Genomic DNA, 22,658 nt, shown 5'->3' on the forward strand with positions numbered 1-22,658 from the left:
GTGTGTTTTAATTTAAAATTATATCAAACTAGTAAACGAACAATAATGAACGATCAGAGGTATAGTACTTCTGTACTAGATAAAATCTCCATAATTTGTGGATTTTAACTCTTTCGAGGTTTGAGTTATCGAGGTTCGACTGTAGCTGACTTTCATTGCAATGCCTTTCCTTAAATACAATCGACAGTTTGAGTATATATATTATATCCATTCAGCGTTTAATAATATCGAAAGAGGAATGTATTACGCGTGTAAAAAGTATTTGTTAATTGCATTCACTTGACGATCTATCGGTAAACGATCCTGTTACGTTTCCTCGTCGACATTATCGTAATTGTTCACGATTATTTATTTTAGTATATTCCATGTGGAATCCCAGTGTTACGGAGTTACCGTTTGTATCCAAGGCACGTATTATCGATTCCAATTAAACTGTCGGAAACATCGGTGATCTTGTAATGATCAAGGAGTCTGTGGACGTGTGAGTGTCGATGAATCGTGTGGACCAACATCATCGGACTAACGATACGTCGAACGACTCTCACCTGAAACAGTCGTGGCTTTGCCTCCGTGGATCGTGCACGCGTTCATCTCGCGCCACACAAGGACCAAAATTGCTCTTTTACCAAACAGTGACAATTAGGAATTTGTTGAAGCCGTACGTAGAATTTTTTTTATCTTCTCGTTGCCATCGAATTGTTTCATAACAACCATTGAGCAATCAAACATCCTTCAAACGATCATTTGACTTATGATATAAACGACAAATAGTAAAAAAAAGGATACTCACAAGAATATGGATAAACGAAATGAACTAAGAAAGAAAGATTTTATATTATATAAGTATACAAAATATCTTACATATGATATTTCCGTATGATTAGAATGATATTTCCACGTGCTCTGATGTAACCACTAATCCCGACCATTTTTGTGTATTGTTCTCCACGAGAAAAGAAGACTTACTAAATATGATTAAACATAAATTTTGCTCGCTACTATATTTCGAGACGCTATTTTACGATTCTACTGACACATCGGTTATCACATTTGACTTTCAAAACTTGACTTCGATAGCAATTTACATAACAGATTGATATCGAGTTAAATGAAATTACGCATTAAATGTTCGAGCGGTTTTTTACAATACGATACTTTTCCGATAATTGTTCTTAATTGTCCGATAATTTTCTCGAAATACAAGAATTCGTTTCGTAACATCGTATAAAAACGTTAACTGATAGTTCGTCGTTTTTCCTTTTTCTAACGAACAGATATACAAATATCTATTTTTTGAAAATAGCAGAGTAGACAAGCACGACTCTTCAACCTAACACAAAATGATGAGACAATGGAGCCTCCTGTGGCTCGTTGCGGGCTGCATTTATCTGCTTGAGCTATCTGCAGCTGAGGTTCATGCACCGTCGGTGAAAATAAAAAACGGCACGTTGTTGGGCCAGATTATGAAAACCAGACGTGGGAGAGAGTTCGCGGGTTTCCGGGGAATTCCTTACGCCTTGCCGCCTCTTGGAGAACACAGATTCGAGGTAACACAACACCTATACTTGTACAAACAAACAAACGGACAAAATCTTATCTCTTTATGTATCAGAAAAAATCAATGTATGTTTTCATGCATACAAGATTTCAAAAACGGGGTAAATTTAAAATTTGTATCAATTAGATGTTATTAGAAAAAAATATACAAATGCAAGTCACTTAATCGAATGATTTTAAATTATATGTACTCTTCTTATTATTTTATTTTCAACGAGAAAATATATATTATTTAGAACAACTTTCCCAAGTTATTACAGATTGCATTTCAGGCAATTTATTTATTGTTGGAAGTATCTTGTCTATTTATAAAATAGTGAACTATTTGTGTAAAATATTTTTGTCACTGTACACTGTAAGATTTATATTCTGTTCGTAAAACGACAGTAAAACTGAACTATTGATAATCTGTAGCGACGACTTGCTTCGACCGAAACGTTAGAGGATAACGCGAAGTTATAGGCACTCAGAAGTATTATTAACGTAATACTGAGAACAATTATTTCTCAAGAATTAATGCAACAAAAGCGTGCAGTATTTTTTACGCAAACAATTAGTCGAGTTCTCTCGATTACAAACGAATTTAAAGCGAGATATAAATACTTCGAGTATGCTTGCACACATAAACGTACACCGAATTACATAAAAGATTTCTTAACGCTTGATATTTTTCTTGTCAGTGAATTCCGTCGAGAAGCAAGGAAAGAAGCTACTCGATAAATGCCTAACAAGCCACTCGTTTCGCAACACCGTGTTCGAACTGATAAAAAAGAATCGCACAACATTTCTTAATCAATATCTTGATCGTCTTTAAAATTTATTGATCGTAAGATTAGAATTTGCAACATCTTGACGTCGATTCGTAGTTTCATCGGAAAAAAAGGTAGTGCTATATCTTTACAAACACTAAGTTAAGCAATCGACCCTCATACAACACGGTACTTTTGCGAAACGAATTTGCTCTAACACAGTTAAGCAATTGAGTAACTCGCGGAATAATACGGCACGTGTTGATTGTTTTTTGAGAAAATAATGCATGAACAATTTTTATTCCAACTTATCGGAACCAGATATCATAACTGTTATCTTAATTAATAATATCTATAATTAAATGATTTCAGTTACTAATCATTATGTATGAAAGAGTATAGAGTGTCCAGTATAATTACCATTCAAAATCTGGTCCACGCGTGAACTACGAATTTTCAAAATTGACTTTCTCGGAAACCAAGCATCGTTCGAAACAAGTTCGTTATACGTTTTCGACTTACTTTTGTACGGGGAATCTCATTGCTTCGAAGTTGCTGTGACACAAATAGTATAAGGTCGCAGATTCGAATCCCGTTCACCGAGTATTTTCTTATGAATTGATTTCATTTGTAACTGCAACAAAGGCGTGCTCGAGCCAAATGGTGGTCACTCTGGCCTTAAAAGCATAAAAACATTTAATATCATGAGCATACTCGTTGTTACATGGTACATATCTCTCTAATAGAAGAATACCTTTAGCAGCAGATCCATATGCCGTTATCGAATACTATACAACAGACTTGCACAACCAGATCGCGATCTACCGGTCGGCCAGGTCGTCCGTTTTTGGTAGATCTTTTGTCTTCCTTCGCTATCGACATCCCGCTAGCAAATGACCAACAGTTACACTCATACACTGAAAGTATAAAGAACCATTGTCCTGTCTAGAAACCATTTGGTCGAATACATTTTTACCGATACTCAAATTTATTTGAAAATTACACGATTTTTAGACATTAAGTTTTGACACAATTTCCTCCGTAAAATAAAAATTTTGTCGTGACAGGTAATTTATTCTCGCCATAAAGTCAACGTATAACACAGTAAGGCCGTAGGTATAACATCATTTATCATAACTGCTCGGTGCAGTGTTCGATCGCTTTACCGATCGACGATCGTTGAGTAAGAATAATGACACTCGAGTTTTACAATGTTCCTAGAAGTGTCAACATCGAATACTTTTCCTGTCTTTCTTTCCAAGAGAATTCTTTAGTATTCAAGAAAGATTCGTCAGAAATTCGTAAGAGAATTTGTTGATATTTGTGCAGAAACGGTATAAGATAAGTTGTCGAGTTGATAAGTACAAATTCATCGTTACATAGCATCGTTTAATCTTTATGACAAGGCGTTAAGAAACCCTTAGTATTTCAAAATTAAATTAGTTAAATCTTTGCTTCAGGAATGCATCGAACGCATATTTCTCGTTTTCCCGCGACAAACAAAAAACCTGTTTTCGTCAACATATCCAATGACGTAATTATGTGTTCTATTACGACAGTCGCGGGAAACACATTAAAACAGCCAGTGCAACTTTTCATTCGCATCCGGAAAAATCCATTTTTTCCCCTAAATAAACCAGTTCCCATATCAAATATTTACACACCGATCGGTTTACCCTGTGCATTATTCGCAACCTTAATTCGCATTGAACAGTTTTACGCTGGCTGCGTACGCTCGCGAGTACCCGCATATTTGCGGCTAAAACTGTCAGTTCCTCAAGGAAATACTATTAACCTCGCGGAAACTAATTTGCATTGCATTGCGTAAGCTCCAGACGGTGGTGAACGAAACCACATTATTCAGAAATCCGAATTAAGGTCTATTTATATTATCGATAAATCGCGTAACAGCCGAGTAGAATGATTGTCGAACCACGTATCGATGTTTTATCGCTATTTTTAATTAGGGTCGATTCATATTATCGAATCAGGCACGCTCCGTTTCCAACGAATTAGAAACAGAAAAGATATACATAAATACATTGTGCTTGAACGAATTATATAAATCGACCTTTATTCGTTAATACGAACGCATATAAACATACAAATCCAGTTTTTCGATGTGTCATATATCTGAGACTGGTAGCGAACGCGTGATGGAAAATCCTCTTCAAAAGGAAAATAGGAAAATTCGATGCTGACGCTTCTTGGAACTTTGTAAAACTCATTTAAAAAAGAAAAGATAACTTCACACCCATGTATGCTAACGAGGCTCGTACGTGTCTCCTGTTTGACTAGTTGTCAACGAATTTTCAAAGAGCTCGTTAACTCTTCGACGTTTTATTATCGAAGAATAAATGTTACCTTTCGATTGTTCACGTTCAGGAATTTCAAATTGTGTATGAAAGGTATCAGAAATGTACTTTTACATTTTGCAAAGCGTAATGGTTTTGTCGACAGCCACCGAGACCATCTGCAGCATGGGACGGAGTTCGATCGGCTCAAGATGACGCCAACATATGCACGCAAAGAAACATTTACACTTATCAGGAAGAAATCGTCGGCGACGAGGATTGCCTTTACTTGAATGTATACACGCCTAAATTGCCTAAGGAAGATGATGGAGTGAAAGGAGGCTATCCCGTTATGATTTGGCTCCACGGCTGCGGATGGATCTGCGGTGCCGGACATTCCGACTTCTACAGTCCAAAGTTTCTGCTGGACCACGATGTGATACTAGTCACCGTGAACTACAGGTGAGAAATCCGTAAATTAACCCTTTGGAACGGGGAATTATAAATGTACAAATATTATAATCAGCGTACGAGAGCACAAAGAAATTTGTATCTGAACAAACATAATAAGTTGAATGGATGATGACAATCGAAGCGTTAAGAATTTTAACGTGGATGGATTTACCTTGCGTAAAGAGGTTTGTTTGATCGTTATGTTGCAGACTTGGACCGCTGGGATTCCTGAGCACGGAGGATACCGTGTGTCCTGGAAACAATGGATTGAAGGATCAAGCGCAATCCATCCGATGGGTGCACGAAAACATCGCCGCTTTCGGCGGTGATCCGAATCGAGTGACAATCTTTGGGGAAAGCGCTGGAGGCGCCAGTGTTCATTATCATATGATGAGTAATTTGACAAAAGGTAATTTGACATGGCAAACTGTCAAGATTATTTAATCTTTGATTTGAAAATTCAGCTAAAATTTTCAGGAATTTTTTACGACTTCCTTCGCTAAATTCTCTAATTTTTATAACGCAGAGGATTGTCGTAACGCGTAATTACGATTGAATACGGAGTGGCTGACGCGTCTGTTCATTACTCGCTGTTTCTACTTATATCCAACTCTAGACACTGTTAAGCGCGAACCCATTTCAAACTCGATTTTCTTAAAAACGAAGCTACGTATGAGAAAATTTGATTCTTTCTTTTCGACTTGTTTTTCCAGAGAAAATTATTCTCGTAATTTAATATTCGTGAAAAATGAAAGATTCAAGAAGTATTTATCTTATCCAGCGGATCTCGTTGCGTCTCATGTTCGATAAACTGAACGTTAAGCCATTATTAGTCGTTATTAATTACTCTTCTAGAACGAAGTAATTTATCCAGATGTCCAAGATAAAATTATTATAATAGGATTACGATTAAGGAGTAAAAATAGTTAATACCGTCGGAACAGAAGACGTAAAATCAAACGTTTTACAAATAACAAAATCAATTTTTTACTATGTCTTTTTGGCGTTTGAAACTTTTTGTCACGTTCTGTTTGCAATCTCACAATTTACGGGAATGACAAACTACAAGTTCGCTGCGTCACAACGAAAAGTATGAGCGAACGCAATCTAATTTATGCGTGCCAAACGCTATTCGCAATGCATTCGAAGCTTCAAGTAATGTTGGAGTTACAGTAATCGTGATATAATTCTTCCGTTGAGACAAGACTTGCGAAAGAAGTTTCATAACAGGCATCAAGTGTGCGCATTACACCAACAAACAATTACTAGGATTCCCATAAACGCCTATTTTGAATTCAAAATCAGCTCTATCAGGAAACATACATACCGGGGAATCTCGGTTTGTCGTGTCCGAGAAAAAGGAATTAAGCGTCAAGGAAAGTTCTATTGCACGTTGTTCGTAGAACAAACTTACAAAATTTATTACTAATTAATTCACGTGGCAACCGGTTCGCGGGAACGAAATGCTTAATGTATTGTTTTTATTCACAACACTGTCGGAAACAGGAATGTTCCATCGAGCAATTTCGCAAAGTGGCAATGGGTACTGTCCCTGGGCTGTGATGAGACCAGGCGCGGCCAAAAAGAACGCGGAGAAGGTGGCTGATCTTCTGGACTGCCCTTCGAAAGATTCGAAGCAGCTCGTCGCTTGTCTGCGCAAGAAGAAGGCCGCCGACATCATTGGCACCGATCGCGCTTTTCAGGTAATTACAATTTTCTCCTTCGCTAAATGTTACGTACATCGGTACTGATAAGCGACGCGTCGCTTATGATCAAGTGAAATTTTTATTTCGTAAAGATCTTTAAATAGAAACTTGTAATTGAACGTTAAGCAGGAGTGGTTTAATCGTGTATCGATTTGTCAGTAGCGGGAGAAGAACGCGAAAATGATTACAACGCAATGAAATCGAGATTTCATGCTATGTAATTTTCTAAATTATAGCTCACCTCGCGATCAACCACCTTCCAACACATTCAACGTTTAATCACTTTAATTGCCGTTCCTTGTAATCCGCTCGTCACGTATGACGCATTTCCATCTGTATTATACTATTTGCATACCATCGATATACACTCCTAACAGCTGTCGAATTGCACGTGTTTATGATTTTTCAAATACATCATGCTTAGGCTAAAGCGATGCTAATTCACGTATAACGTTCGCGTGCATTTGCGGTGATTATGAATTGAAAAATCAGTTTTCAATTAATCGATATTTTTTTATTATTTTAATTCAAGTCGCGTTCTCTACTAGAATTATTTATACAATAAGGTTTATTATTCCTGTTTCTTTAGGAAATTGTAATGGTTTGTTGCTGTTGGATGATTTATTGCAGTTTTAATTTTTCCCTTAACTTCCCCTGAAATGAATTTTTCTTTGCGAATAAACTGCAGTATAAAAGTTTTATTATATTGTACGTTTGCTTGTATTTTTTGTCTACGATATGACAAAGTTCTCCGTACAATATTAATTCTAAACGAGTCAAGTTTCTCACCAACATTACCGTAAAACAATATCTTTCGTATACTATTACCATGAATAAACTTGCGGGCATTCATGCGTGGAAAATACTTTGAAATAAGCAGATAAAATATTCTAAATGAATTGCTCGTATCTTGCTTTTTCTCACGAATTATTGATATAGTTTGAAGTCAAGATTTAAAAAATGATTTGATTCGATAAAAAATTCATATTTCTTTTTATTCGTTGTTTAATTTATTCATCATTCTTGTGAACATTCCCTAACAAACGAATCCAGATTAACGAGATTCCGTTTGTATGCAGCTTAGTAATTACACAATTAGACCTTGCCATTGAGACTGTATATCGTGAGCTAGATAACTATACACGGCTATGTTTGTTAATTGATTCTTATTACATAAAATGCCTATCTTGGAATTTAGAACGATGGAAAAACAAGACGCAACATCACGCTATTTCATAACTTAAAATTGTGATTATGGGTATTGTATGTCGGATATGGTGTACTCTACGATAAATTTATGCATCGCGTTAGGTATAATCTTATAGTCATCGAGTCGCCTTGATCTTGACCGTTGCAAACGATAAATAGATCGTAGTCTTGAATGAAATCCTCTCGAAGGCCACTTTGTCATTTGCATCATAGTTTATACTTCATCGAGTTTTTAGACTCACTTTTCCAACAGTTACATTAATGGACAGCTATATCTTCCCTCGAACAAAGCCAAGTGCACTCATAGATTTTAATAGCGACATTTTCTTCTACATAAAAACGTGGAACTACTGTTAAGGGTTCGCAAGACAGTTTAATGTTCACCAAATGACTATAAATTATAATCAAAACGTACACGTTTTCCGCCGTAAATGCAACGATGCATAAAGCTAGAAAGAAACTTCCACCAATGGATGATTGCGATTTCACGGCAGAGAAACACAGAAGTGAAAGCGTATGTAAAACGAGGCAATAAATCGACTATTGTCCTTCGAGACGTAGCTTTTGCACACATTTTTTACAGTGATTGAAACAAAACATTACGCGACCAACATTCAAACCACAACAAAACCTCTTGCCTCTTAAATTAATGGTTTTTTCCTGTTTCAATGTCAAGAAAAAACTGAAGGTTTAAAGCACATAGTTATCGATACTATCCTTAATTTTAACGAGAAGGTGATTCCTCATGATAAAATAAGTTGATAAAAACTTGCTTTTATAATGCTAAATTCGCAACTTTACAATTGAATACGATTTCACTGGCGCGTCTGTTCATTACTCGCTGTTTCTACTTAATCCGATGTCCAACTCGACCACTATTTTCAAACTTGATTTTCCTGAAAACGAACTAATCACATTACATAAAATAAGCTTGATAGGACTGTATGACTTCATACAACACTCTGGATCTTCCCATTAATTAATTTTAACCCATGTTTTACGCAAATAACTCTGTAAACTTCAATAATGTAGTACTCAATATTTTCCTCCAACTTTTTATCAGGAGTTCGGTTACTGTCCAATGATACCGTTCAGACCTGTAATCGAACCTATTCATCCTGGTGCTGTCTTGACGGAAGATCCTGCTGTTGCATCGAGGAACGGTCGCTTGTTAGACATACCGTGGATGACAGGAATTACGTCCGAAGAAGGATCTATCATAGTACCAGGTATTTGTGAACCAGCATAATTAATTTCTTCGTAACATCGTTAGTCGTGCGACTTTAACCGCTTTAATTTACAAAATTACGGTGTCGTTACTTTTCTTTTACGAGGACTGTATACGAGGCACAATGGAAAATTGGTTAAGAAGCTGAACGACGATTTCGTGAACATTGCTCCTGTGACACTGTTGTTCGGACAGACGTGTCCTAAGGCCAAAGTGAAGCAAGTGGCCTCCAAAATACGAGAATTCTATTTCGGCAAGGCTTCGATCGACAATTCCACGCGATTCAATCTAATCGATGTGAGTACATCTCGTTATAAAATTCATGTTTACGTAAATCCAACAAACAGGAAGCAGAGAATATCATGATTTTCTTATTACTTGAAACATATATTTTTAGTACGTAATATAATCAAGAAGTTTACATAACGAATCATCAAACTTAACTTTTTAATTTCTAAGTACGAGTCTAGTTTAGATGTTTCAATTAAAAAAACAAAATATACAAAATATTTTATGAATCTGAATACTTTTGTCATATCCAGAGCAGCCTGTAATGCATAGATATATTATGTCGGTTGATTCGTTGAACGTTTTTGCAGATGTACAGCGATGCTTGGTTCACTCATGCAGCTCACACATCGGTGCACGATTATCTGGAGAAACAGTCCTCCCCAGTGTATTATTACTATTTAGCATATCGGGGCAGCGCATCTTTCAGCATCATATTCGGTGATCCTTCCAATAATTACGGCGTGTCTCACGCCGATGAGCTTCAATACCTGTTCCCCGTTGGCGAGCAACTCTTCAAGGATATACCCTTGAGCGAAAAGGATCAAGAAATGGTTGATGTTATAACGAGCTTGTGGTTTAACTTTGCCAACTCTGGGTGAGTGTTTAAGATCATCCAAACGAAGAATCGTATCGTTATTATCTGCGATTACCAAGAAAATAGAATTCTTTTTTCATTCAAAAATGTCCGACTCATATTTTCTTGTAATTTATCTCGACCATTACGAGGATACTACTGTGTACGTCTAAATTTAATTTTTAAATTATTCTAAACGTAAGTGACACTGAATCTGTAATTTTTATTTCAAACGATTCGACCACTAATTTTTATTTTAATTCTCCCATTCGGTAGCAAAAGTATTTAATCCAATTGTTTATTATTTTTCAGCAATCCCACTCCCGAAGTATCGAAAGAAGTACCCCTTAAATGGAAGCCAGTGAGAACACGGGCCCTCGAATACCTTCGATTAGGACAGGACGATATTAAAATGTCGGAGAAGCTTATCTCGGACAGAATGAATTTCTGGGACCGGTTACCGATACGGCCGGATTTGGACGACGGTGACAAATGGCAACAGAAAAAAGACGAACTCTAAAAATTGTTTAAAAACAGCCAGCGCGAAGCGACACACATAAATCGTATCTCCAGCCTTGACTACTACGTTTTCAGGCTCGAACTTTCAGAAATTATTCGTACTCTACAGTTTGGTTTTTATACCAATGTTTTTCAACCTATGAATCGCGCTACAAAAGCGAATCTCGCAAAGAATTGATTGAAATGTATCAGGCTGGTAAAAAAGTTCGCGAGGGACACGCGACTAATAAGGGAAACAATATTTTTAACTTAAACGTCTCATTTTATTGTTAGATTGGTCTTCAAAGTTTAACAACTGCAGGAGTATATTTTTTTTTGTACCATTTTAACCTCTTCGAATACGGTTTCACGAATCGGTTTGTACAAAGTGAATTAAACATCATGTTACACCATTGAAAAATTATTAAAATAATTCAGCTGTAAATGTGCATCCTCGAAGAGGTTAAACGTGCTATTGATCTCATAATAAACGCTCCCATTCCCTATATTTGTCGAAGGAAATCTTATAAAAATACATTATATTATTTGTAGTAGTAAATATCAATTATTTATTGATGCAAAAGTTCTGCAAGTATTTAATTCGGCCAGAGGTTTCTTCAAATAATTTTTTAATCAATGAAAATACACAATTTTTGACTAAATAGGACGCCTTCCAAAATATTTGGAAACCAGTGTTTTAAATAGAAACGAATTACCAATTCGATCATAAATGTTCCATCGAAGCAAATCGACTTATGATTAAATGATTTAATATTGATATAAGTATGTATAATATTATGTACATAATGATGCTCCGACCAAATAAAGGAGATCACTTATTTTTCAATTTTCTCTTCTTAGCTTTCAAACGTTTTTTTACTGGTTTCTCCGTGAACGCAGGAACGGGCAAAATCGGTAGACTGTATTCGACCGGTTTTACCGACAACGACATGCATGCCAAAGAATAATTTTCAGGATAACAAGTCTCGAAAATTTGGAACCTGATCTCTTTCCATCCCAGATACTTGTACGGGACTTCGGAAAGAATTTCGAATCCTAGTCTCTCGGCTGTAAACGTCGAAAGTTTAAGAACAAACAATTTTTAGAAACAACGACGGATACAAGAGATAGAGAGGGAAGGTATAGGGGTTCAAGCTATCTCCCCCATTGACTAAAAAAATTCTTCAGTCGTTGACAAACGTTGAACAATTATAAAAACTTTAATATGATATTTCTATTTCTATTTATAATTTCTAGTGGAAGTTGTTAGCCCCCTCACCTTCCCTCTTCCTTTGAGTTCTTTTAGATCTACCACTACGTATGTAAGTAGTCTAGGACTTCGAGAAGTGAGATGTACCTATCGTTTGAGCGGCGCCGGAAGTGAATATTCCGACACAGGCGCATGCAAATTCGGTCGATCGAGCGATGCAAGAACGCACCAATGCGGTACCGATACCTTTTTTCTGATGATCCGATTTTACACAGAGAACATCGATCGACACTATCTTCTCTGCGTCCAGCGTTTCGTAAAACAAAGCTTGAGATACCACGTAGCTTTTCAACATTGATATTTCACGTAGCGTATCACCCTGACGTACCTTGTTTTCATACAGAATTGTTAAGGCATAACATTCATCAGACTATCAAAAATATAAAAATTATGGGTTTTAGTCAACTTGGATATAGCATTATGACAATTTCAAAGGAAACACTGAAACAATGACTGAGAAACGAATGAAGAAATATCGAAATAGTTAAAATTACTGTTTGTAAAGTCGTTGACCATAATACATACTTTGATTTGATTTCGTCGTTGATGTTTTTTCATAATTGTCGACGCGATGAGAACACCCACCATTTCTTGAGTTCCCTCTTCAAGAGCACACAAGCTAATCATGTTTTTCATTTGATTTAAAACGATGTCCATGTAAGCCCTGATCGATAATGCATCGTTGTACAAGCCAGCAGCTTTTGACACTGGTTCTACTTGGCAGTAATACTCCTGCAATAATCGCGTAAAAAATAACTAACTGTTTCGTTGAAAATTGTATTTCTTCGATAAAGGGGCAAGTAAACTGCATGAGTGCCTAATGATGTACTAGCACGAAGTGTAACGCTTGCATAAACCTATCCAGCCGGAGGTCGACGATTCGATAACCGTTCGATTTTCTTTCCCACAGCACTGTCGCGTCCGCACTGTGCCAATTTGTCCTCGATTCTTGACTCCTGATGTTCTCAATGTGTTCATTCACGGCGAGGAAGTCGCTTTCCTTGATCGAGCTCCCCTTGCCAAACAAAACTCGATGATGAGATTCATGCGTTACGAGCATCTTTCGAAGCAGCGAATTATCGCGGGTACAGACAAGTATTTTCCGTTATGGCGATTATAACACACTTAACAATTTTGAATAATGTCGCAATGACACACTGCACGTGGCGTTACCCCCAAACACTTCGACTTTGAATTTACTTCCTATCGAATCGAACGAAATAACAATAACTTCACGAAATCGAAAAATTCGACGTTTCGCACGAAACAACCTAACGATTTTCAAATCCCGTTTAACGTTTAGTTTCTACTGTATTTCGACTGTTACGAAAATGGATATCCTAGGTGAGAAAGACGAGCTCACGTTGCAAATGGAGGCGCGAATGAAGGCTCCTCTCGTGTGGGATTCGCCGGATAACTGCGAGATAAAAGACCTGCAAGAGCCTCAGTACGACGAAGCTCTTCGTCTGATCAAAGTTCAGCCTCGAAAATGAACCGTGACGAATAAGTTTCTTCAGCGACATTTCACCTATCAGCCTAGATCTCCACATTCTGCCTAGCGTGACGCGTGCGTGACGATCGTAACGCGATCCGATCCGTGTTTTTCACAGCGCCACTACTTTCGCGAGGAAACTATGTGCAAGGCATCCTCGTTGCTGCAGGATCAGCCATCCGTGAAGGAATACATAGAGTTTGTAAGAACACGAATGAAGGATACAACGAGCCTGATCGCTGTCAGCGTCAAGACCGGTCGCGTGATCGGAGTCGCGATCACAAGGATCAACAGCGACCCGGAGAAAACGAATACTTACAGCCGGCTACAAGTACACTTAAGATCAACGACACGTATACATAGCGATCTATGATCGACTAAGCTTAACCATCGTTCGGAATATACGTATTTTTCAGGTCCTCGAAGGAAAATCTCTCCAAAAAATCATGCACCTGAAGAACACGTTGATCGTGCAAACGAACGCTTACGAACGGTTCGGCCACGACGAATATTTCCGTATATACATTCTCCAGGTGCACCCGTCTTATCACGGGAAAGGTATCGAAATCGCACTTCTGAATGCTTGCGTGCAGGTAGCGAGAACCTTGAAGATGCCGGCTATTGGTGGTATTTTTACGTGTGGTGCGGGTCAAGCGAGGGCAGAGAGCGTAGGCTTTCAGCTTTTCTCGGAGATACGATACAGCCAATGGATCATCAACGATCACGTTGTGTTCGATGATCCAGGCAAGGGAAATTACTCCGCTGCTTTCATGGGCATGACGATATCGCTCGAGGAAGACTCTAACCACGAGCTAGTGGATGAATCGGTGAAAACCGAAGAGGAATAAATCTCCTTAAACGTCCAGAAATTCTTGATCAACCTGTCGCTATCAATCAACGAAAATTTGTTCCCTTAATACCTACGCGACAGTTTGTTAAGCAAAAATAAAATATATATATTGGATAAAACAATTCTTAGATTTGTAATAGTTTCCTGGTATCTGGTCCAACACCATTCTGGCAAGATATTGTATAATAGAGTATCCAATATACTTTTTATCGGATATATAAAGCATTATAACACCTGAACGGATTGGAGGATTTTAATGTTTCAAAATGTATTAAACAACTTTTCTATAGGGCGTCAAACAAAATTACTAAAAATCAAAAACCAACTTTTAAGAAAAGTCGACAGGTGCTCGCTCCTCAAATTTGTCGACGAAATTAAAAACTTTCAAATCCTTCTAAAAAAATTATTTTTGGTTGCAGGGGTCAATTACAATCATTTTTGGTCAATACACATATCCTCGAAATCCTACCCGGTTTCGAGAAAAAAATTCCTTACCGAAAATCTAATTTGTGGCCGGAAATAGTTCCCCGAAATTTCATGCGAATCTTTAAAACGTCATAACTCCTGAATGGATTGGACGATTTCAATGTTTAAAAAAGCAAACTACGCGTATTTTGATGGAGAATATGTATAAATCGTAAAAATATTCGAAAAGTTGGTCCTTGACCCCGCAAAATGAGAAAAACCCCATAAAAATGGTCCAATTTTCAAACAGCCATAACTCCTACAATTGTGAATATATTTCAATGAAAGTTTTTTCTGAAGTAGAGCTCATGGGTACCTACGAAAAAGTATTAGACAATTTTTCTATAGGGCGTCAAACAAAGGTATTAAAAAACGGAAACGAATTTTTAAGAAAAATCGACAGGAGATAGGTAAAAAAAAAATTCGAATCTAATTAAGTTACTCAACCATTTTTCTATACATTACTCCATCTAATTGATTAGTTATAAACAATTTCTGGATGCTATACTTATTTATTCCAATATTGCGCCAAAAGTGACAAAGTATCGCCATCTATCGGAATGTTAGAGGAAGTATCTAGAGTACTGTCCCCTCACCCCCCAAGGTTTGGTGCACACGAATAGTATCGCCATCTAAGAACAGGCATCGAACTAAAAAAGTTACAGCTACCCAAAATTATTGTAAAATTATTTCGCCCAAATTTTTCGGCGAAATTGAAAAGTTACAAATCGTTCTAAAAAAATTATTTTCAGTTGCAGGGGTCGATTACAATAATTTTTGGTGAACAAACCTACCCCCGAAATACTACCCACTTTCTAGAAAAAATTCCAGAAGGTGTGAAAATTATAATATTATCCTTGAATGTTGCCGAGGGTCTATACTATATTCTTCGATTCTAAAAGTTCATATTTTATTCCCAGAAAAGGAGTTATTAACGAATAATCATGGTACATACTGCGTATCAGGAGTAGCAGGAGTGGGGGTAGCTGTAACTTTTTTAGTTCAATACCTGTTCTTAGATGGCAATACTATTCGTGTGCACCAAACCTTGGGGGGTGAGGGGACAGTACTCTAGATACCTCCTCTAACATTCCGATAGATGGCGATACTTTGTCACTTTTGGCGCAATATTGGAAAAAATAAGTATAGCTTCCAAAAATTGTTTATAACTAATTAATTAGATGGAATAATCTATAGAAAAATGGTTGAGTAACTTAATTAGATTCGAATTTTTGTTTTTTACTTTAGTACTTTTACTTTTTTTTTTACTATATTTTCTGGCCAGAAATGTCTGCCCGAATTTTCATGCGAATCTTTAAAACGTCATAACTCCTGAGCAGATTGTACGATTTTAATGTTTAAAAAAGCAAACAACGCGTATTTTAATAGAGAATATGAAGAAATTATAAAAATATTCGAAAAGTTGCTCCTAAACCCCATAAAGTGAGAAAAACCCCATAAAAATGGTCCAATTTTCAAACAGCCATAACTCCTACAATAGTGAATATATTTCAATGAAACTTTTTTCTGAAGTAGAGCTCATGGGTACCTACAAAAAAGTATTAGACAACTTTTCTGTAGGACGTCAAACAAAATTGCTAAAAATGAAAAAGGTATTTTTAAGAAAAATCGACAGGGGTAGCTGCTCAAATTTTTCGACGAAAAAAAAAAATTTCAAATCGTTCTGGAAAAATTATTCTCGATTGGGGGGTTAATTACAATCATTTTCGGTCATTACACATACCTTCGAAATCCTACCCAGTTTCGAGGAAAAAATTCCTTACCGAAAATCTAATATGAGGTCAGAAATGCTTCCCTGAAATTTCATGCGAATCTTTAAAACATCATAACTTCTGAACGGATTGGACGATTTTAATGTTTAAAAAAGCAAACTACGCGTATTTTGATGGAGAATATGTACAAATTACAAAAATATTCGAAAAGTTGGTCCTTGTCCCCGCAAAATGAGAAAAACCCCATAAAAATGATCCAATTTTCAAACAGCCATAACTCCTACAATAGTAAAGGTATCTCATTGAAACTTTTTTCTGAAGTAGAGCTCATGGGTATCTACAAAAAAGTATTAGACAACTTTTCTGTAGGGCGTTAAACAAAAATACTAAAAATGAAAAACGAATTTTCAAGAAAAATCGACAAGGGGGTAGGTGCCTAAATTTTTCGGCGAAATTAAAAAATTTTAAATCATTCTGAAAAAATTATTTTTGGTTCCGGGGGTCAATTACAGTCATTTTTGGTCAATACACATACCCCCAAAATATTATTCACTTTCGAGAAAGAAATTCGAATAGGTGTGAAATTTTTCGACGAAATAAAAAAATTTTAATTAATCTATTAAAAAATAATAAAACTTCTGTAATTTCATTTTTTGTCTCGCTTTCTCTGTTCATTTCTAAACCCATTGGTAACGTTGCGAGTGACAGGAAAATTGTATTGGGGTGTCGATACCCCAAAAAAATAGATTGGGGTACTCGCATACGATCTCTGTGGTGTAATTTGCAACATTACGCAACATTACCAACAGTTTATAGAAAACGGTCATAGCACTTCTTACGGTAGGAAATAAAATTATAAGAATTCGTTTGTTTTTTAACGAAATTAAAACTGTACTATAATAACTCCTACCTTGATGGTGAATCGATGTTGTTCAGTAGAAGATGCTTTTGAAATCACCAGAAAAGTCATCGTGAAATTGCTGCTGAACGATGCCAAAATATAATAAGTAAAAAATATTAGAAACTGCGTTTAACAAATTTAAAAATTATGAATTCTTTTCTGAATATAAGTGAAATAAAGTACGAAGATGCTTAGAATTTTCGTTTCTGCAGCAATTAAACATTGTAAAAGAAATAAAACACAAAACTTCAATCAGATACTTTAAAGTAAATGTACCTAAATCTTAATTAAGCATCAATTCAACATGATATATGTTTTATGAAATGGTAATTTTGTTTAAAGGTATGATGATCAATGTTGATTATATACATATGGAAAAAAGGCGGGAAACTGACTAACACTTTTTTTTTGCGATTTCGAGTGAATTTATAATACATTTTGGGAACTGACAAACAATTAATTAATGATTTATTATCGTTATACTTACTTATGTGACGTCACAATACGAAGCAGTCGATCATTGGCACTGCTTGAACATCGAATATCGATTTGTTATGCGATACATAAGTAACTAGATCGATTGAAATAAATTAATTTTAACCATTGAAACAAATAATGTGTAGATATTAACTTTCAATCTAAATCAGTTTCTCATGTGAATATTCCTTTTGTGTATAATATATTTTCTAAAATTATTTGTTTGAATTCTCACTAGATTTACATAAAAATCTTCCTTGATTCTGTATCGATAACATTCGATTTGACGCAGTAGAAATCTGTAGTACAGGCATAGACGAAGTGTAAAGTAGATGTCGCAAGTAAAATTTTTTCGTAACATTAAGATTAAGGGCACAGACAATGCACGATGTAGTCGCGTAAAATAATAGTCTGTCGTGTCACACGGGTAAGAAATTCGAGATTCCAGCTCCAAGGTGAAGTCGAGGGGTCGGCGGCTGAGGATGTAAACACAGCTTGACTGAATTTCCAGAATAAAACAAGTATATCGGATCACTGTCCTGGCTTGGGAATGCTTGCAATAATAAGAATAAAATTACTTTTAAAAAGTATTCTAAAATACACAAGAAATAATTACAGATGCGTAATAGACTAGAACCACTCTTTTAGTGGGAATCAGTCTCCTATGATGTAAAGTAGAAATATCGTAAAAAATTAATATTTTTGTGTATTCTACATGTATATTTTGTCTACTATGTTTAAAAAATATAAATCTAGGAAAAATAATAATAACAAATTGAACGAATAACATAATATATCGATATTCCATGTTTAAGAGACATTATCGAATATATCGAATGTATCGAAAGACGGATGTGACGTCACAAAAATATATCGATAATAAATTATTCGGTAATTAATTTATTTTCTGGTATCTTTCTGTATTTATTTTACTGCCACAGTTTCCATGTAGGGCATCCTCGATTATATTCAGTAACAACACTATTCGAGAAACAAGGTTTAACCTTTTCTTCGGAAATACACATCGAAAGTCGAGACGTTGGACCACCTCACCCCGGCCCCCCCTCCCCACCCGTTACTTCGCATCGCTTGACTACTGGGCTTTGGTGACGTCATTCGTCCGGTAAAAATCGGTGCGAGAGGACGCGCTGACGGCTTCGTGTCTAATGAGGTATATACTTTTTAATTATTATTATCTAAACGTTTCTAATCGCTACCAGTATTCTCTGTCACTCTCTATCGGTGTTTCCATTCAATATTAGTACGTGTCTATTATAAATTCAGTCGAAATCGCGAAAAAATGTCGAATCATTTTCGTACGTGTTCTTCCATATATAATTGTCGTTAATTATGATATCTCTTATCGAAATTACCAATTCACAGACCATATTTCGGGTTCAGCTGATGCTTAATCAACATGTAAGTACATTTGTTTTAATGCATTTAATCGTAATTTGTAATTTATTGCTGTTACAGGTTTTGGTTCCTGCAATTCAACCAAAAGGGACGCTATTGGCGTGCAATCGACGCCATGTTGGGAAATCGCGAATCGAAGGAATTCGAAATTGCACATTGGGAAAATCAACTTTATTATAATAAGTATGTACCTATATATGTTTATATATTTTTGTCTTTTTATCGATTAAATTTAAAACTAGATCGATAAATAGACAGGTCTGTGTGATTACTTAATTATTTATTATTTCTAATCTCAGTTTTTTTCTTCAGAAATTTTGACGACCGCGTGCAATGCGGTCAGTAGACTCAGTGTTTGTTACGTAAAATAGTTTATTGTTTTTCGAAGCACAGTTGCTTCAAGTAGAGTTGCGTTTACAAATTAGGCACACGCGAAGGTCGAGTCAGTGATAATTGCGTACTTGTAAATTTTGTCCAGAGCATCGGGGCTCTCTTCGATTTATGAATCGCGATAGTAGAGTCATTTGTTCGTCGATGATTGATTTTCGGTCGCGTTAATTTATTATTCCCTTATAGTCTTCAAAAATTTTTCTTTTCAAAATTCAAATTACTCGTTACCGGTACTAGAGTCAGTGTATCATTGAAGAGAAAGATATATTGGGCGAAAGTCTGCAAGTACAGAATGTAAGTATCATCCTACTTTATTCTATGCACTTTTAGAAAAAAAATGATATTTTAAAATTTTGCTATCGGTTTAAAATTGTTTTAATTATTAAAAACCTGAGATTTGTTTTAAACGTCTTTTATATTAAATTATGAAATGCCTATAATTTTTAGGATAGATTGTAATTCTGTTTTTGTGTTTCACAGTCTCTGGTTTTTGTTTGTACACCTTGGAAATCAACAGGACTATGCAGATAACTTTGCTAATAACTTCCACTGGGCATCATCATCATTATGGACTCATCTGGGATGTCTTCATTGTAATCAACGATTGGTGAGTTATAATTTTTGTTCCTCTGGTCCCCAATCATGTTGTAGGACGAAAGGTCCGAATCAACACGGGTGACCGGTTGTATACATAGTATTTTTGACGAATATAGTAACCGCGGGTATTTTTTATACCCGTAAGAGCATATGTATATTGTTTCATTTTGTAGTTCAGGCTAGGGTCTTTTTGTACTCCGCGATTTTTAATATGACATAAAAATAGAGTAATAAAATAAACATAGATGGTTATAATTTGAATTGAATATGGAAATTCTTTAACTTTTAACGATATTATATATTCAATGATGATTATTGTTAAACATTGATTGTTTTTTATATTCTTCATGTCTCACATTCAAATATGATTTGATGACTTTGTATCAATGATACCAAAGTCTTTCCTTATGTATTGAAAAATTTGATGTTTCAATTTATGTACAAAAAGACATTTCGGGATTGGTAAATTCTTGAGTCAAAGGAACATTATGTACTATTTTCATCTTTAAAAAATTCACTTTGACAACAGAATTGCTTGACAATTAAATATTTCAATTAGTTTGCTTCAATAACCTTTCCTTAAATTTTCAAAGAAAATTATTTTATTCTAAAGTCTTGATTAAAGTTTTTTAATAATTCAATTTTATAATCATTAATATAATTCCATTTTAATCAGAATAATTTCCTTTATCAATAATAGTTTTCATTATTAAAGTATATTAAACTTTTGTTCCTTATTTATCCTTACATAAAATAATAAATTATAAAGAAACACTATGTGCGCTAGTATCTACTATAATCATTATTTCTAGTTTAGGATTTTCAGGATATTTTTCCATGTTCATTGCCTGAACTCATGCACATGCCCAGGTACTATTTGCATGAGTGAAGGCAATGGGCATGATGACTTAGTTTATAAGATTTTTAATAATAATCTATATGTGTGCGGCTGACACTGCTAGTGTATCGTGCACGGTGTACTTTCCACATGAGTGTGTGTGTGTGGTTAGGCTGTGGAAGTACATCGTTTTAAAACTTTATTACAATTTACATACAAAATTTTATAATACTTGATTCTTATCAATTACAACAGTAATATCAAACTTTTATTTAGCATATATTTGAGAATAGTTGATATTGCATTCACGGTAGTAATATTTTAAAATAAAATAATATTCTAAAATAGATTAGCTTTTCAATCTTATACAGAGTGTTTGGTCACCCCTGGGAAAAATTTTAATGGGAGATTCTAAAGACCAAAATAAGACGACAATGAAGAATACCAATTTGTTGATCGAGGCTTCGTTAAAAAGTTATTAACGTTTAAAGTTCCGCCCGTAGAACAACAATCTGCGAACAGCTGCGCACACGTGATAGTGGTTCTCACTCAGAAAACTGTGAGGCTGTCGATACGTTACTAAGTAGAGTTTCTCATACTGAGTGAGAACCACTATCGCCTGCACGCAGTTGTATGCAGGTTGCCTATCTACAGGCGAAAATTTAAACGTTAATAACTTTTTAACGAAGCCTCGATCAACAAATTGGTATTCTTCATTTTCGTCTTATTTTGGCCTCTAGAATCCCCCATTAAAATTTTTCCCAGGTATAATCATACATGTATACAATATATTTTACTAAAAACTATATTACATAGATCAAAATGTTCTACATAAATGTTTATGTGTATAATACAAAAGCGCAATGTTCACTAGTCTTTGTCAGCCGATTTCAGGAAATGGTACGTACCCTTAGAGTGTGAATGTTTGCAATGTTCGGGTGTCGGAGGAACCCCGGGGCTTCCTCTCTAGTTTAGGTCGCGCCCGGACATTAAGAATGAGAACCGTGGAGTGTTTGTTTGCGAGAATGAGTTTTGCTATTTTTTAAATATAGGTTCAGGTAGATAGGTAACTTTCTGGTGTGTGTGTTTAGACATAAGTAGGTAGGGTCAGGGCAGGACTGTTACAGTCTCTTTCGGGTAGGCGCGTTTTCGCGTAACAGTCTTGTAACCTGTAGGTCGATTTAGGGAATCGAAACGTTAGCCGATCCAAACGGATTCTACCGTTTGTTTTGGTTTTACTTTCGATTCTTGGAATCGTACGGTGACTTCGCTCTTCGCGCTCGCGGTCGTGGCTAGGCCCCTCCTCGAAACGTTCGCCCGGCTCGAGTTTCATCACACTTGTTCCGATAACGATTCGTAGAATCGTTGGAGGACTGTGTATTGCACGGAATCTCGAGCCCAGTATTAAGTTTCAGGCTTCGACAGGACCGCCGAAGAAAGAAGAGACTCGATGGAGTCGAAGAGGCCCTGACAAATTGTCTCAAGAGTGGGCTGCAACAAATGGCTCTTCATCTTCATTTTCGGATGAGGATGGACAGTCATTACCTGTTGCTACTGTGTTACTATATTCGTCCGTAGTTGTAGCTTTAATTTTTCAGATGGTACTTGTACCACGACATCCAGTGTCTTTGGGCAAATCGCGTTTTGCATTAGTGTTGCGAAATACGAAT

The 22,658-nt window shown here is 36.0% G+C and overlaps 2 protein-coding genes across 4 annotated transcripts; both read left to right on the forward strand.

The window, feature by feature from the left end:
- Positions 1 to 505: 505 nt before the first annotated feature.
- On the forward strand, positions 506 to 12,364 carry LOC143340271 (carboxylic ester hydrolase). 3 transcript variants are annotated; one of them, XR_013079404.1, is made up of 10 exons: positions 506 to 658; positions 1,307 to 1,547; positions 4,767 to 5,062; positions 5,263 to 5,462; positions 6,560 to 6,756; positions 9,032 to 9,197; positions 9,303 to 9,493; positions 9,796 to 10,082; positions 10,374 to 11,342; positions 11,421 to 12,364. XR_013079404.1 is itself a non-coding variant. In XM_076762023.1 (9 exons), exons 2-9 carry the CDS (start codon positions 1,341 to 1,343, stop codon positions 10,579 to 10,581), a joined length of 1,752 nt encoding a protein of 583 aa, XP_076618138.1. In that variant the 5' UTR covers positions 506 to 658; positions 1,307 to 1,340; the 3' UTR covers positions 10,582 to 11,406. The 3 variants fall into 3 exon arrangements, 2 of the variants coding, with proteins under 2 accessions (XP_076618138.1, XP_076618139.1); XM_076762023.1 differs by lacking the exon at positions 11,421 to 12,364 and having other exon boundaries at positions 10,374 to 11,406; XM_076762024.1 differs by lacking the exon at positions 11,421 to 12,364 and having other exon boundaries at positions 517 to 658; positions 1,304 to 1,547; positions 10,374 to 11,406.
- A 796-nt stretch (positions 12,365 to 13,160) lies between these two features.
- LOC143340608 (uncharacterized) lies at positions 13,161 to 14,169 on the forward strand. Its single transcript, XM_076762786.1, has 3 exons — positions 13,161 to 13,304; positions 13,440 to 13,652; positions 13,738 to 14,169. The coding sequence occupies exons 1-3, from the start codon at positions 13,161 to 13,163 to the stop codon at positions 14,167 to 14,169; spliced, it is 789 nt and encodes a 262-aa protein (XP_076618901.1).
- The last annotated feature ends 8,489 nt before the right edge of the window (positions 14,170 to 22,658 follow it).

This window comes from Colletes latitarsis, chromosome 3, assembly GCF_051014445.1.
Source record: "Colletes latitarsis isolate SP2378_abdomen chromosome 3, iyColLati1, whole genome shotgun sequence".
Classification (NCBI taxonomy): domain Eukaryota; kingdom Metazoa; phylum Arthropoda; class Insecta; order Hymenoptera; family Colletidae; genus Colletes; species Colletes latitarsis.

Bases quoted from the DNA above. Each gene is read 5' to 3' on its own strand.
- LOC143340271 (XM_076762023.1), top strand. From the start codon at position 1,341: ATGATGAGACAATGGAGCCTCCTGTGGCTCGTTGCGGGCTGCATTTAT. The intron at 5,463-6,559 runs GTAATTTGACAT...TGTCGGAAACAG, and splicing joins GATGAGTAATTTGACAAAAG to GAATGTTCCATCGAGCAATT. The intron at 10,083-10,373 runs GTGAGTGTTTAA...ATTATTTTTCAG, and splicing joins TTTAACTTTGCCAACTCTGG to CAATCCCACTCCCGAAGTAT.
- LOC143340608 (XM_076762786.1), top strand. From the start codon at position 13,161: ATGGATATCCTAGGTGAGAAAGACGAGCTCACGTTGCAAATGGAGGCG. The intron at 13,305-13,439 runs GTTCAGCCTCGA...TGTTTTTCACAG, and splicing joins AAGCTCTTCGTCTGATCAAA to CGCCACTACTTTCGCGAGGA. The intron at 13,653-13,737 runs GTACACTTAAGA...CGTATTTTTCAG, and splicing joins ATACTTACAGCCGGCTACAA to GTCCTCGAAGGAAAATCTCT.